At 36.2% G+C, this 14,798-nt stretch overlaps 1 protein-coding gene across 2 annotated transcripts; it reads left to right on the forward strand.

The window, feature by feature from the left end:
- The first annotated feature begins 3,279 nt into the window (after nucleotides 1–3,279).
- Nucleotides 3,280–13,494, forward strand: LOC107759404 (protein ENHANCED DISEASE RESISTANCE 2-like). 2 transcript variants are annotated; one of them, XM_016577345.2, is made up of 21 exons: nucleotides 3,280–3,622; nucleotides 6,550–6,624; nucleotides 6,743–6,796; nucleotides 6,876–6,941; nucleotides 7,019–7,068; nucleotides 7,197–7,327; nucleotides 7,620–7,666; nucleotides 7,743–7,840; nucleotides 8,609–8,704; nucleotides 8,779–8,843; nucleotides 8,927–8,998; nucleotides 9,262–9,408; nucleotides 9,521–9,828; nucleotides 10,357–10,420; nucleotides 10,506–10,681; nucleotides 11,154–11,255; nucleotides 11,342–11,392; nucleotides 11,485–11,628; nucleotides 12,195–12,290; nucleotides 12,880–12,981; nucleotides 13,134–13,494. In XM_016577345.2, the coding sequence occupies exons 1-21, from the start codon at nucleotides 3,467–3,469 to the stop codon at nucleotides 13,224–13,226; spliced, it is 2,193 nt and encodes a 730-aa protein (XP_016432831.1). In that variant the 5' UTR covers nucleotides 3,280–3,466; the 3' UTR covers nucleotides 13,227–13,494. The 2 variants fall into 2 exon arrangements, with proteins under 2 accessions (XP_016432831.1, XP_016432832.1); XM_016577346.2 differs by lacking the exon at nucleotides 8,927–8,998 and having other exon boundaries at nucleotides 3,296–3,622.
- Nucleotides 13,495–14,798: the final 1,304 nt, after the last annotated feature.

Raw genomic sequence — 14,798 nt, forward strand, 5'->3', positions numbered from 1 at the left:
AGATTTTCGCATAAGTTATTGTGGCGTTTATTTATGCTTGAAACCAAATTATATGACCAATGCAAAGTTGAACAGTTAATGTAGAGTTTTCCGCCAAATTATATTTCTGTACAAGAGTTCAGAAATATTTCAATAATCACGTTTCTACCACGGAATATGGATAGTTATACAAGTACAAACAACAGATTATTGAAGGCCGGCCATTATAAAACACGGGTTAAGCTCTTGAAGAAAAAACAACTCTAAACATGAGTGTCATCACATGAAAAATACTTCAAGGAAACAAATTTTAATTAAAATGAGAAAACATTTTACAAATCTAGCTGATGTTATTCCTTTCAGCTGCTAATATTAGATATTTTTTTTTGTTGGTAAAATGAATTTGTTCCAGAATCATTGATGTTTTAGAAGGGAAAAAAAATTAGTAAAGTGAATTTGCTAATTTTTCAAATTTATTCTTATTGTTCCAATTAGTACAGTGTTGTACCTATTCAATTTTTCTTCTTCTTTTGTGTTTCCCTTTATGTTAAAAAACTAGATTCTATGAAAAGCCAATATAAAAAAAATTGGGAAGTAAAAGCCAACATAAATTGAAAGTAACGAATATTAAAATAGAAATTGGTGGTCAAGTTCGTTCCATGCCTTGAAGGAAACAAATGATGAGGAATTCCAGTGGCTCTACACGTGAATTGGCAGGTTATCTTGAAATGACTAACTATCAATTCTAAACTGCTCTCTTCTGTCTTCTGTCATGGTACTAAAGGACTTTGCTGCTACCTCTACTCCCAAAACAATCATTGTACAACCACTCTTTCTTTCAAATTCAATATTGCTCCCTATCTTTCATGTGATTCGTTTGCAAAAAACAGTAAACTGACATAATTGTAGTGGGTGATAAACATTTTTTTCATTTTTAGTTAAAGATTTTTGAATTATGCACCTTACTTTTAAAGTGAGACTTTTGGGCACGAATCCGGATTAATTGAGTCCCAAAACAGATATCGGGCACGGGTGGAACACAAAAGATAAAAAATACATATATTTTCTTTTCCCAATTATATATTGCTTCCTCTTTAAATACAAGCTTTGTTTTTTCCGTTCACAGTATCTAGGGTCTTAAACAGAACTTTTCAGAGAAAAAAGCGGGTGTTTCCGAATTATAATATATATTCACTTTTAATTTTTTCTGTAAGATTCTTGTAGCATTTCTGGCCACATTAACACACTAAATCAATATGATATCAGATGCAACATCCTTATGGCATCTCTGAACGTTAATATATCAATCAATAAGGTATCCGGAGAACATTCCTATGCTCATAATCACCACTATAATTTGTTTCACTTATTATCCTAATTGGCATTTTTTTACTATTCCAGTAATGTAAGAAATTATAATCATGAATTATGACTCTTGTAACCGTTCTACTTATTTCCGCGTTGGAGTTTGATTAATCCGGATTTGTATCGGAAAGTCCTATTTAAAATATTCTCTATCAAAGATGATTCTTTTTTCAAGGCTCGGATTCGAAATCTTTGATTAAGGATAGAAGAATACTTATCACTCCACCACAATCGTTAACGGTATATGTGTGATACATAAACTAAAATATATATTAAACTAATATATATATATATATATATATATATATATATATATATATATGTAAAGAAAACCGTTAAGTCGCGGATCTACATGGTCTCTTGTGGGTGCTCAAGCACCCATTATCTTTGACCAAATTTAGTAAATTTGCATAAACTATTATAAAAATATTTAGATAAATATTGAGTGAGCACCCACGACTAAATTTCTTTTTCTCTTTTTCTTTTGAAATTTTATCGACGAGCACTCATAACTTTAAAATTTTGGATCCGCCACTGTATATTAGCTAAGTTTGCAAGCGTCCAAATCCTGAAATGGCGACAAGTTAATTGAAGGACAACAGACATATCTAGTTCCACAGTTGTATTTTTCTTTTTCTTTGTCTTTTCTGTCTTTATTTTTTTTGGAGGGACAGTCTGAACATATATTTGTGGCATTATCTTAAAAATGTGTTATTTGGTTAGGGGATCAAATGTCATGGGTTTGTACGCTGTGTGTAAATGGCCTCTCTTTGTGCACATGGAGATAAAATAAGATTATTTTCAGCTTTTACGTTTTGCTGGCCATCAATTCATGGTCATTCACCTTTCTTCTAAAGAAAGAATATTGACTTGTGTTTTTAAAATGTATTTGAAAATAAAAATAGCAAAGCCTGAACATTAACATCGAATCTTTAGACAAAGAAGATGTTCTATAGCACACAAGATTGACAATTTAAGGAGTAAAGCATTGCATTATACGTTTTTCACATATTGCTGCATGACAATAATCAAGATCATTGGAAATAGAACTCAAGACGTTACAATTTCCATTATTACATGTTTAATTAAACTGGTCTTTCTTAATGAATTTCGACTTCAACCATCCTAATAAACTATAAAGGCACGCATTTAATGTCCGTCTTACTTAGCACTTAGTTCCCTCGTCACTAATAATATTCTCCTTCCTGTCCACTTTAATTACTTTTTTTGGCTGTTTTCACACATATAAAGGAATCCATTGTTTATTGGAACTATAACAAATACTCCTAGGTTCTTTACTCTAAGGGCTACCTTGCAAAAAAGAAGTTAATTCCTTCTTGATATACGAAAAAATCAACTTTTATGAATCACGAAAGGGCTAAAAATCAATTAAGTGAACCGGAAAAAATAATTTGTTCGCCTGAATCTTTTTTGTTCCCTTCTCTCTCTCTCAAAAGTGATATTGAAAACTTCAAATGCAATACTTAATTATATAACTAATATTATAAGGGGTCATTTGGTAGGATGGATAAGAAAAAATAATCCTGGCATTAATATTAAGTACAATCTTATTCCTTGTTTGATTATTAATTCTGATATAAGTTATTTCAGGGTTAAAATTAGTATAAGATAACTTAGCTATTAGACGGTGGAATAGTAATCACATGATAAAGAAGTAAAATTAAAATTCTAAAATTAATACAATATACCAAACAATCAATAAGAAATAATATTAGATTAACTAATTTTTCAGTATAACTAATTAATCTGAACATAATTTGTCTTTAAACCAAACGACGCCTTTACCCAACCCAAAGGAGTCTTTTTATAGCAAGTAAAGGGTAAAAGAATCAAATGACATTTCAAATAATTTCCGCTGCCAAACTTTTGTTTCTGGTACGCGCAAATACAGTTAGTTGCCTTTTAAACCTTTTCACAAAAAAGAGTTATTATACAGAGAGCCCATACCGCCAAAGCAATCATCACATAAGACATTCTACAATAAAGAGTAGTTACTGCATTGAACCTCTGAAGATAGACAGAAAATCATCGGTTCTTGTTTGAAGAATTTGTTGCATAATTGAAGTGGAACTGTTATCTTTGGAGTTGGATAATATTTCAAATGGGGGCTTCACAGAAGGATTCATGTAGAATGGAAGGGTGGTTATATTTGGTTCGCTCCAATCGGTTTGGACTTCAGTATTCTAGAAAACGCTACTTTGTTCTTCACGATCACCTTCTCAAGAGCTTTAAATCGGACCCTGTTTCAAACAACGAGGTCCATCATTCTCTCTCCCTCTCTCACTCTGTGTCTTGTTGCCATATATAGTGCTAATTCTTGATAAACTATTTGGGTTCTTGTTTTTTTGTTAAAGTTTAGCATTGACAAGAATGGCTTAAGTTTAATTGATATCAAGTTCTTGCCAACTTGTAATCTGATTTGCCTATGTGCTATGTTATTTCTTTGTGCTGATACTAACCGACGTAACCATCAGAGGCAAGTAACGCTGCACCCAATTCTTTGTGACAATGTGTCTAATACACACCCACACAACATTTATTTATCTGGATTTTAGCCCTTTTGAGTTACTACGTTCTATGTTAATAATTTGTATATAGGAAATGAATTTTTAAAGAAAAATAATAGTCTACAGCTACTGGGTTCTATCGAATCGATACCTTGTAACTCTACATCTGCCCCTATATGCATGTAGCGCCAAGTTCACAAGGGTGATTTTCTTTTTGATATAGTAGTAACTTAATTAATATGTAGGGAAGAAGTGCCAGTATAAGAAGGTAGTTTCCAAGCTATCAAAAGTTCATAGAACCACATTATAAGTACCAAGGATGCTATATCCCATACTTACCGCCTTCGTTTCCTATATCTGAATGCCCAGCTGAACATTATATCCTTCAGTATAGCTGGCAGGGGCGGATTAGGGGGGCGGAAACGAACCCCCTTCGCCGAAAAATTACACTGTATATATAAGGCAAAATCTGGTTTTTACCTCTATATATTAAGTTTTGAACTCCCTTAACACAACCCGAAAGTGTAGTTTAGTGGTCAAGGGGGTTCAAAACCTTCGTAATGTTATAGGTTCAATTCCCACTAGCTACAAATTTTTTTTTGAACCCCCTTCGTGGAGATCCTGTCTCTGTCACTGATAGCTGGCATTAACAATTGTTTGCCAAATAAGCTCAGCGTTGTCCACCATAACTAACTCGATAAATGGCAGTGTACCAGTAAGTGATTCATATCCTCTCCCCATAGTTTGCTTTGTTCGCACCATCTGATCCGAGAAATCCTTTCTTCTCGTCCACTTAGGAGGGTGTGGAAATCAGTGCGGATTATGGTTGAAAATTAATGTTTGACAAGTAAACAGTACCTGACAACATTCAAGTATGGATATAGTCTCATCGAAATGCAGGTAATTATTCCGCTCCTAGGAGAAGTGATGGCCATTCTCAAGGATAAAAAAGACTGAGTTTAGTATGGGAAATGTACACGAACTTTGTTCCTCTCTCTTTAAGAGCCTATAGTAGAAACACTTTACTAAGAAAATACTCCTCTCTCCGCACCATTTCCGAAGGGAGCCTTGGAGCAACGGTAAAGTTGTCTCCATGTAGTCTTTAGGTCACGGGGTCGAACCGTGGAATCAGCCACTGACGCTTATGTCAGGGTAGGTTGCCTGCATCGCATCCCTTGGGGTGCGGCCCTACGTGAACGCGGGATGCTTTATGTACGGGGCTGCCTCTCTGCACCATTTTCAGGCATCCTTCTTCATCAGTGGATGTTTTGCCTATGGTGTGGCTCCATCAAGTTATGGTGTTCATCAATCTCCCAATTTTGCAATTATTGTCTTCTGGCTCAAAATGTAAGCAGCTAATCAGACTTTCATCTCTGTACCACATATTCTTCTTATAACTCTGTTCCCATGTGCTGTTTTGAATTTTATGTTCCACTGAACTCCTCCCATCCTTTCATTATCTTCCTCCACAATCTGCAACCATACGGTATCATAGCGACCTCTAATCTCTAACCCCTTCTTTGGTGACATATATATGTTCTACCATTGTCCTCCATAGGGCTTTATCCTCATTGCCAAATCTCCATAACCACTTTCCCTGTAAAGCTTTCTTATGTCGCCTAAAACGTTCACCTCTATCCCTCCAAGTTTTTCGAAGATGTCACTGTCTTCAAGTCTATTCGAAACAAATTCATATCACCTCCTTTCTGTTCCATAGAAAGTTCCTTTGGAGTCTCTTCAACTACTTGTGACCTCGGCAGGCCTTGCACAATGGAAATGTAACATGTCATAGTGTGCTCTTGATCAAAATCTTCTTTCTCCCTTTTTATATGTACTTCTTTTTCCAGCTAGTCATTTTCCTTCGACTTTTGGAAGATTAAATGCTAATCGCTTTGTTCTTTTAACTAAAAACACACAACTTATTCATTTGATTCCAGAAGAATTCTATGAAATTAGAGCAGACTTATAGCAAGGATGTCGATAATGACTTTTCACTTTGAAGTTTGAACCTCCAGTTGATTTCAAAATGTCTCCACAGTCCTCACAAATTCTAAGGACTTAATGTTTTCGGTAGCATGCCCGTCATTGCATATTTTAATACTTATTCTTCAAGTTTTGCATAGAAATCGTTGTTTCTGGAAAATCTTATGATTTTTTCTCATCTAAAAACTGATAAATATCACAATTAGCTACATTTTACTTTTAAATAAAAGAAAGAGGATCTAAGGAGAAATCTCTATGCTGGTCCATACTAATATTCTTGTAAGTCGGTTCTCTCTTCCCATACGTCATCCTTTAGTGTTGATTACCTCGTTGTTTAGCTGTATTTAAGTGGCGGACTCGGCTTTTTATGGATTATAACTTGCTTACAGCTCTTCAATTGTCTCTAGAATGGTTAGGTATCAACTTTCATCTTCAAGTAGATGAAAATTTTATTTTTTCCCAGTTCTTCTGTCCTAGCTTTCCTTGAGCCGAGGGTCTTTCAGAAACAGCCTCTCTACCCCTTCGGGGTAGGGGTAAGGTCTGCGTACACTCTACCATCCCCAGACCTCACTTGTGAGATTTTTACTGGGTTGTTGTTGTTGTTGTTGTTGCTTCTGTCCTAGCTTTCTTTGGAATTATTCATTTGCCACATTATCAGGACTCAATGCAATATGTCCTGTTGATTTTTCTGTAGGATCCTGTTAGAAGTGCTGTTATTAATTCCTGCATTAGGGTGACAGACAATGGGAGAGAGAGCATTCAAAGAAAAGTAAGATCTTTATTCCCTATACATGACAGAGATTGTTTGTTCAGATTGGATTTTTCTCATTAAATGCGTTGACTTCCTTATTAAGACTTTCTGGTTTGTTACTTCTGCATTCTCCCAGGTCGTCTTCATATTCACTCTGTACAGTGCCTCAAATCATAATGATCAGTTGAAGGTGCGGAGATTACCTTCTCCCAGTTTTTGCTTTTATTTTTTGAGAGCAAGAGTGTCTAAAGAAAATTTACGAACAACAGTTAGGAGCAAACAGTCCTGAGGAAGCAGCAAGATGGATCCAGGCCCTTCAGGAAGCTGCTTTACAGGTATAAACTAGTAAATACTAAATATGAGCCGTTAACGTCTCCCTTTGTTGGCAACTGATGATAATGAATAATTGTAGCATAAAGGAAGTGCAGTTGATTGTCCAAGGAGCGATTCGCAGTCTTTGAGGTATATTGATTTGGTGTATCTATCTTACTTCGCCAAGGATCTTGGAGATAGTTATTCTTCGTACTAATAATTGTTCCTTTTCTCTTGCTGATTTCTCCTCTTTTTTTTCCCCCCTTTTTGCCACACAGCTTAAATAGTTCCAGCAAGTCTCATTGTCTGAATTCCATTAATTGGACTCTTTGTTCATCCTCAGTGGCAGATGCTATGACATCTGATGTTGTTGCACCATCGTCCTGGACAATCTTTGGTGGTCAGAATGGTAGGTTCTAATGATTGATATGTTAGAGAAGCTGGAATTCCATGTATGATTTTTGCTGTTGATTTTGTTCGTCCTTGAGGGTCTCATCAAGGATTTCTGTTGCAATGTGTTTGATCATTTTCTTTAAAATTCTTGTAATTCCTAATTAGCTCTCCTGCGAGGAAGGAGACATTGTTTGCTTTATCTTGGGAAATTTTGATGCTCATTTCTCTGGCTTTCTTTGCTAAATGGTCGCCTCCTCTCCATTTGTTTACTCCCTTTCCATTGGTTCTTAAATCACTTGGGCATGCAGGTCTTTGCCTATTTAAAGAAGCTAAAGATAGGGAATCTCATGGGAAGGTAACCTAATAGTTTCCAGCTCCTATGGCAGTAAACTTAGAAGCTCATGTTGCTGAACTTGTCTCATGCTGTGCAGTGGGATGATCACCCTGCAATAATGGCTGTTGGTGTAGTCGATGGAACTTCAGAGGCCATTTTTCAAACACTCATGTCACTTGGTCCTTCAAGATCGGAGTGAGTTGCAAAGTCTTTAACTAAATCTTTATACAAGCTTCAGTTGCAGAGACTTCACTGCTAGTAAAATTAGTCCCTCTATACGTATAAAGCATAACTAAGACTTGAATAAGTTAATACCAGAAAACGTATGCCTTTCTAGGAAATAACACATATAGAACTTTTTAAGGCCAGATACTGTACTTAAGCTTAAGTTCAAGTGTATATTTTGCTTACTTTTAGGTGCGACATGGCTGTGGCAAATGTTTTAGACCCCAACACCATGCTCGGCTTTCTTAGTTTATTACACAACATGTAATGCCCACACTTCTCTTTTGGATGTACTCATGCCAGCTTTGCACTGACTCACATCAATGAATCTTACCTTATCCCTCCCCAAAAAAAAAAATACTCAGCACTATGAAAGTGTTTTTTCCTGCAGTAGTTAAATCAGAATAAAACTAGAGAATTGAATTGTGAGTTTTGTGAATCATATAGAGTCGAGAATTGACGCTTATTGTTTGGACAAAAATGGAAAGATTAAGGTAAAATGTTTGTATGTGAGTGCTTATAAAAAGAATGTTTACGCACCCGTCGTTGAGTGCATTTATCATGGTATATGGAGTAGATGGCATATTGTAAAATTAATCGAAATGCAGCTTTCATTGCCTTTATCTGTGGGAGATTGGAAATACGAAATAATGGGTTACAGTTCGTCCCCTGTTTGTTATTTTTAACCAAAGTATATATTCTTTGTATCCTTTTACTGATATGTATTTTATTTTCCAGATGGGATTTCTGTTACTACAAGGGCAGTGTCATTGAACACCTTGATGGTCACACTGATATTGTTCACAAGCTTCTACGTCGGGATTGGCTACCTTGGTCTGGCACATGATATTCACTCTCCAAACTGTTTGTAGTTTGTCAGGGTTTATAATTGACATAAGTTATTGCAGGAGTATGAAGAGAAGAGATCTTCTTCTGCGGCGGTATTGGAGAAGGGAGGATGACGGAACATATGGTAACTATTTCTTTGTTTAAGTGGTCTTTGGCTGCTTTTAAAGCTGCTAGGTATGAGTATGACCTAGCTGTTTACTCCTGCAGTTATTCTGTACCATTCGGTGTTTCATCAGAAGTGTCCACGTCAGAAGGACTATGTTCGTGCCTGCCTAAAAAGTAATATATGCCTACTACGTAGAACGAGTATAAAGTTCGATTTTGTCACAACTTGTGGATATGCAATTTTATCATGGATGATCTAAAACTGAGAAATTCTCATGGTGCATGGATACCTAATTTTCTGCAGATCGTGCATGGTTGATAATTTGATAGTTACATCACATGAGTCATATGCTTCTGCCGCCTTGTTTTTTTTTTTTTGCACAAGACTACCTTTAGTAGAGCTGCACCTTATGGATATACTTTGTTAATCATTGCAGGTGGAGGATATGTAATATCTCCTGTGAATCAAAGGAAGCAGTCAGTAGTCAAGCATATGCTTGCTATTGATTGGAGATTCTGGAAGTCTTACTTACGAACATCTTCAGCCAGATGTATAACAATCCACATGCTAGAGAGACTCGCTGGTGTGTTTTTATAGATCTAGTTTCATGCACGTTTATTAGTTAATTTTATTCATATTTACACTTTATGACTGCTCATGGGGGCACAACTAGTAATTTACTGCTGCATTTGTAGCATTAAGGGAGCTTTTTAGGGCAAAATTAGGAGATTGCTCTTCCTCATATTTCTTGGAGGAGCAGATGAGAAACAAAAGACTGCATCAAATTGAAGAAGTTAAGGTTGAAATACAAAACAGATTGGAAAATAGGAAGAATAAGGCAGATATGGAGGAGGAAGAAGTGGTTAAATCACCTTCTGAACATGCAAGCTTGATGGGATTAAATGATGCATCTGATGAGTTTTTTGATGTCTCCGAACCACTTGATTATGACGAATCAGAAAATGGCTGGCCTTCTGATTTTGGCCCAGAAACGTACTCTCAGGTATTACATGTTTAAGCTATTATTTTTGGAAGAGCTTTCCAGGAATTCAGGAGGCTAGGCATGAATTTCATTATAAAAGCATGCCTATCAATTGCTACAAGTAATTAAAGATGTGAAACTTTCTTTCAATTAACCTCTACTTGAACAGCACCTTATGTATGTTTATGTGGTCTAGATTATGTCTTTTATCTGGTTTTAAGGCATATAGACTTGAATCCAACAAATATGCAGTCTTTTATGACTTCCACGTCTTAGGTATTGCCGACAATGTTACTAGATTAAATTGATTTTCTTACCCCCTAACCCACGCCACCTCCCGAAGAAAGCTTCATTTCTCTCTGGGTATTTATTGATTCCCTTCATTAAATCCTAATGTGCTAGTCTATTTTGGACCTTATCCCCTCTTGCTCGTACTTGCCTTGACCCATCATCTTGTTGCAGATCAGTACATCTCCAGATTTTTTGTTTTCTCTTGTATTTCCTTATGTCTCTCTATTTCTTTGTGTTTTTTCCTTCTTCTTTTTTTAGGACACGCGGCATGCCAGATTATCATCTGCTGCTGTTTTTGTGAAAAAGTTGCATGATCTTGCTGGTGAGTTTGATGTGTGTTGCTATTTTAACAACCTCAATTAATGGAATGTTGAAGTTCTGAGGATTGAGATTCTTTTCAACTGCAGTTCAAAAGCGGGGTTATATAGATCTGCATGAGAAGGCGAAGGAAAGTACATTGTTGTGCTACTACGGGTCCACTCTTACAAAAGATCCAACTTGTAATTTGCCTTGCAGTTGGACCCAAACAGATCCGTCAACTTTTCTTATTCGGGGAGAGACTTATCTAGAAGATCGTAAGAAGGTGGGATTTCATAGTTGATTTTGTTATAACTGTCTTGTTATTTCATAAGCATGTTCTGATTCAATTTTGTGTGGTTCATCTGTCTCAACTGATCTTGCGAAATGGAAAAGCTTCCCTTTTAAAATTGATTTCTGTAGTTTGATTTTCCGGCTGTATAATGATTAATTTTTTAACCTAACCTACTGATCATCGCTCGGCAAAAGCCATAATATCTTTCTGTACCACAGCTAAGTGTTAGTTAAATTGTATTAAACAAAACCCATTGTTTGTGATACCATTATTCTTAAAACATGTCAAAAATGGCATACCAGCAAGGAAACTTCACTCCAGAAAACATGCAGGCTTCTTGGCTAGTTGTCTGCTACGCTAGTGTGCATGAGACTCATGTCAAATTTGTTTAGTTTACATATATTTCAAAGCTATGTGCTTTGTCCTTATTTTATGTCATTCGCTGGTTGTGTGCCTGTTACAGATCAAGGCAAAAGGCACGTTGATGCAAATGGTTGCTGCAGATTGGCTGAAGTCTGACAAGCAAGAAGATGATCTTGGTGGTCGCCCAGGGGGCATTGTTCAGGTTGCTTCTCTTATTCTGTGAAGACAATGGCACTTAACATACACATGTAGTCTGTAAACCTGCTGCTTACCAATTTTTATCCGCAGAAATATGCAGCTAAGGGTGGTCCAGAATTTTTCTTCATTGTGAATATACAGGTATATTCTCTAGCTTCTTTTATATGCCTTTTCTTTTTTCCTTCAGAATTCCAGAGAAATCCGTCATGTAGCTGAATGTTTCTTACATTCAGGTACCAGGTTCAACAACATACAGTCTTGGTCTCTACTATATGATGGACACTCCTATAGAAAATGCACCCTTGCTGGAGAGTTTCGTCAAAGGAGATGATGCTTATAGAAATTCAAGTTTCAAGCTCATACCCTACATATCCAAGGTTTGTTTTCTGATAATGAGATTGAACAGATTCTCTTTTTCACAAGTTTAATAATAATTATTTTTATTTAAGTTGCTCAACACATTAGTAAAAAGCTAGGGCATGCCATCAGTCTTGTTGTGTTTGCACTGAGCCATATCAATGAGAATGGTTGGTGGTAGAACTTTTGCCCTGTACCTTCCGAGTTCGCAGCTATTAACTGCACAGCAGCAAGTTGCTCTCACAATCTTAAGAAAACTGAATGCCTCTTCCAGTTCCAATGACAGGCATGCACCTTTTCACTTCTCAGAGGTCAATTTTACAACTTCAAGTAATATTTCAACAATAAAAACAATCATAACGGAAGAAATTTTAATTTAATGGAGAAATCCAGAGAGGGATATTGCATGCTCAAGTTATTTTCCCAAAATACATGTCATCCTAGAGTCGTGCATCGTAATTCTTTTCTGCTTTCTTGCTAGCTTTTTGGTTGGACTATGTGCTTTATCAGCACTGCTAATAGCACTTTAACAATTTTTCAATCCTTTTAAAGATCAGGAATCTTGATTTCTTTTTTTAATTATCAGGGACCTTGGATAGTCAAGCAGAGTGTTGGGAAGAAAGCATGCATTGTAGGTCAAGCACTTGAAATTAATTATTTTGAGGGAAAGAACTACTTGGAGGTAAATTTCAAGAGTACTTTGACAGGAAATGATGCTTTAATTTTGTTTGCATGTGTAGCTGCAAATAGTTGGTGCAGTTAATACGGCCATTTCCAAGATGTGTGAATGAACTACTTCCACCATGGCAGAAGTTCAATATCTCCTCTCGGCAAAAGTAGAATACTTTTACCAAGTTAATAACATAGATACTAGCTTGAGTCTTGAACCAATGTGGGACATCTAACAACCCATACTCCTTGCTGAGATTTGAACTTTTCAGCAGAGGTGTGTCAGTACTTTTCGGTTGCACTAATTTCATGTGGATGAGTTCATGGGTTTTAGGTTATTTCTTTTCATCTTCCTTTTATGTGTTGAGTGCGACAATGGATAGAAGATTACTTCAGTTGCTGTTTGATTCATGTGGCAATTTGTGGATTGCTGTTATATGTTGACGCGTTGGTTTTACAAAGTTGTAGGTCAAAATTTAATTATCTTTAGAATAATAGGTGAAATACTCCTCCTTATATTGACATTCAAATCCAAACATCTTTTAATGTGGAAGAAATTTTTTCCTCATAGCGGATTCTTAAAAAAATTTGTGATCTTTCAGCTTGATATCGATGTTGGCTCTTCTACTGTGGCAAGGGGAGTCGTAAGCCTAGTTGTTGGATATCTAAACAATCTTGTCATTGAAATGGCGTTTCTTGTCCAGGTAATGTTCATGTCCCATTCTCCATTTAAGCATATGGTTTTAAATTGTGGAAAGTGCCAATGTTGTCAATTACATTGAAATTTCAATGAGGTTGACAAGCATTGAGTGTCTTATTGGAACAACGTAACTATCTGAAATATCTTTCTTCACAGGCCAACACAACAGAGGAGCTTCCTGAATATCTTCTTGGAACATGCCGTCTTAATCATCTCGATGTCTCTAAAGCTGTTCAAGCGAAACCATGATCTATGTATGTTTGTGTGTGTGTATATGTAGGTTACTCCAGATTTGCATAGGCAACATGGACGGTAGCGATATACAACTGCAAAAGCTTTACGAAAGTGACTATTCTTTGATTCAATCAAATAGCATGCCAGCAGTTTGCTGCGTTGGTGTCAGCTGTATAGTTTGCAGAAATACACTAATATTTTCTTTCCCAATTCATTTCCGACCTTATTCGATATTATCTGTACCCTAACACTGTTACATCTTAGTAATTTTGATGTTCTTAAATCTTAGTGTCTTTTTGTTTCATGTTAATGTCCGTTGAACTAATGCTGTGCCTGGCTGAGACTAAAGGGGAGAGATGAAGAGGATAAGACCTTGAAAGAAGCCGGTAAAAATAACCGAGGATATGTAATCATTGTGAATTCGTAGAAATAATTAAGTAATTGAATTTTTTCCCTCTAGTTTTGTTCGATTCATATTATACTCCACAAGTAATATGCATGCAACTTAGGGTTTATGAAAAAAACCTCTCTACCTCACACAAGGTAGGTAGGGGTAAAGTTGCGTATACCCTACCCTTCCCAAAGGCCTAATTGTGGGATCGTACTTGTATATATATTATTGTTGTCGGTAAAATACAGGGTATTTGTATTAATTTAAAGGAAAAGGTGTAGAAACCCCTTTGAATTCGTTTCAAGCATACTTAAATTTTGCAAGTATCCTATTACCTCATAAACTATTATGAAGTGGAATAACCCCACCATTAAAATATCACAACCACATAAACTATTATGAAGTGGAATAACTGCACCATTGAAATATCACAACCACATATTTGTTGGGTGGTGGAATACACGCGTTGTATTTTACCACTTAAATCATTTTTTTACTTCTCGTTATTATTTCTTCTGCTTTCATCGGCTTACTCTCTAATTCTAGAGTTTTATCATATGATCATGGGCTTCACATTTTGATTCAATAGTTAGTATTTTTAGTTGGATCTTTGTTGTTACTGTAAAAAGGAGATGGACCCGTGAAACTGAAAGTGAAGGATTTATGGGTCAAAATTCGCCCTTATAATATTTGAGGCAAGATAATACTAAAAAAGGAATTCTCGAGTCGTCATTAGTCGAGATGGGCGAAGAAGCAGCAAAGTCCTTGGCCGAAGTGGCGACATGAGCCGTAGTCGAGATGTCGACGAGAGGCGTAGTCGAGATGACAACAAGGGTCAAGGTCGAGGTCGAGGTCGAGGTTGAATATCGTTGATAAGAGCTGTAACGGCTTGTTAGTCAGGATATGGTATTAAAAGAGAATATTCTAGTGGATATTCTCTGCACTTGCAGTATTAGGGTTTCTAGGAATATGTCCCATATATATAGAAAAAAGAGATAATGATAGGGGCATGTAATATTCACTTGTAAGAACTCACTTTGGCAAAAAGATTCTTGTTTATACTAAGATTCTTGTTTATACTATTCCATACTTTTCCATCAAATCCGAGGATAACTCGAATATTCAAGGATTTGTCTGTCATTCATCATTGTCAGGAGGAACATCCTCCATTTCATCCTTTATTGGGTGAATCATTC

Source organism: Nicotiana tabacum, chromosome 8 (assembly GCF_000715075.1).
Source record: "Nicotiana tabacum cultivar K326 chromosome 8, ASM71507v2, whole genome shotgun sequence".
NCBI classification, from domain to species: Eukaryota; Viridiplantae; Streptophyta; class Magnoliopsida; order Solanales; family Solanaceae; genus Nicotiana; species Nicotiana tabacum.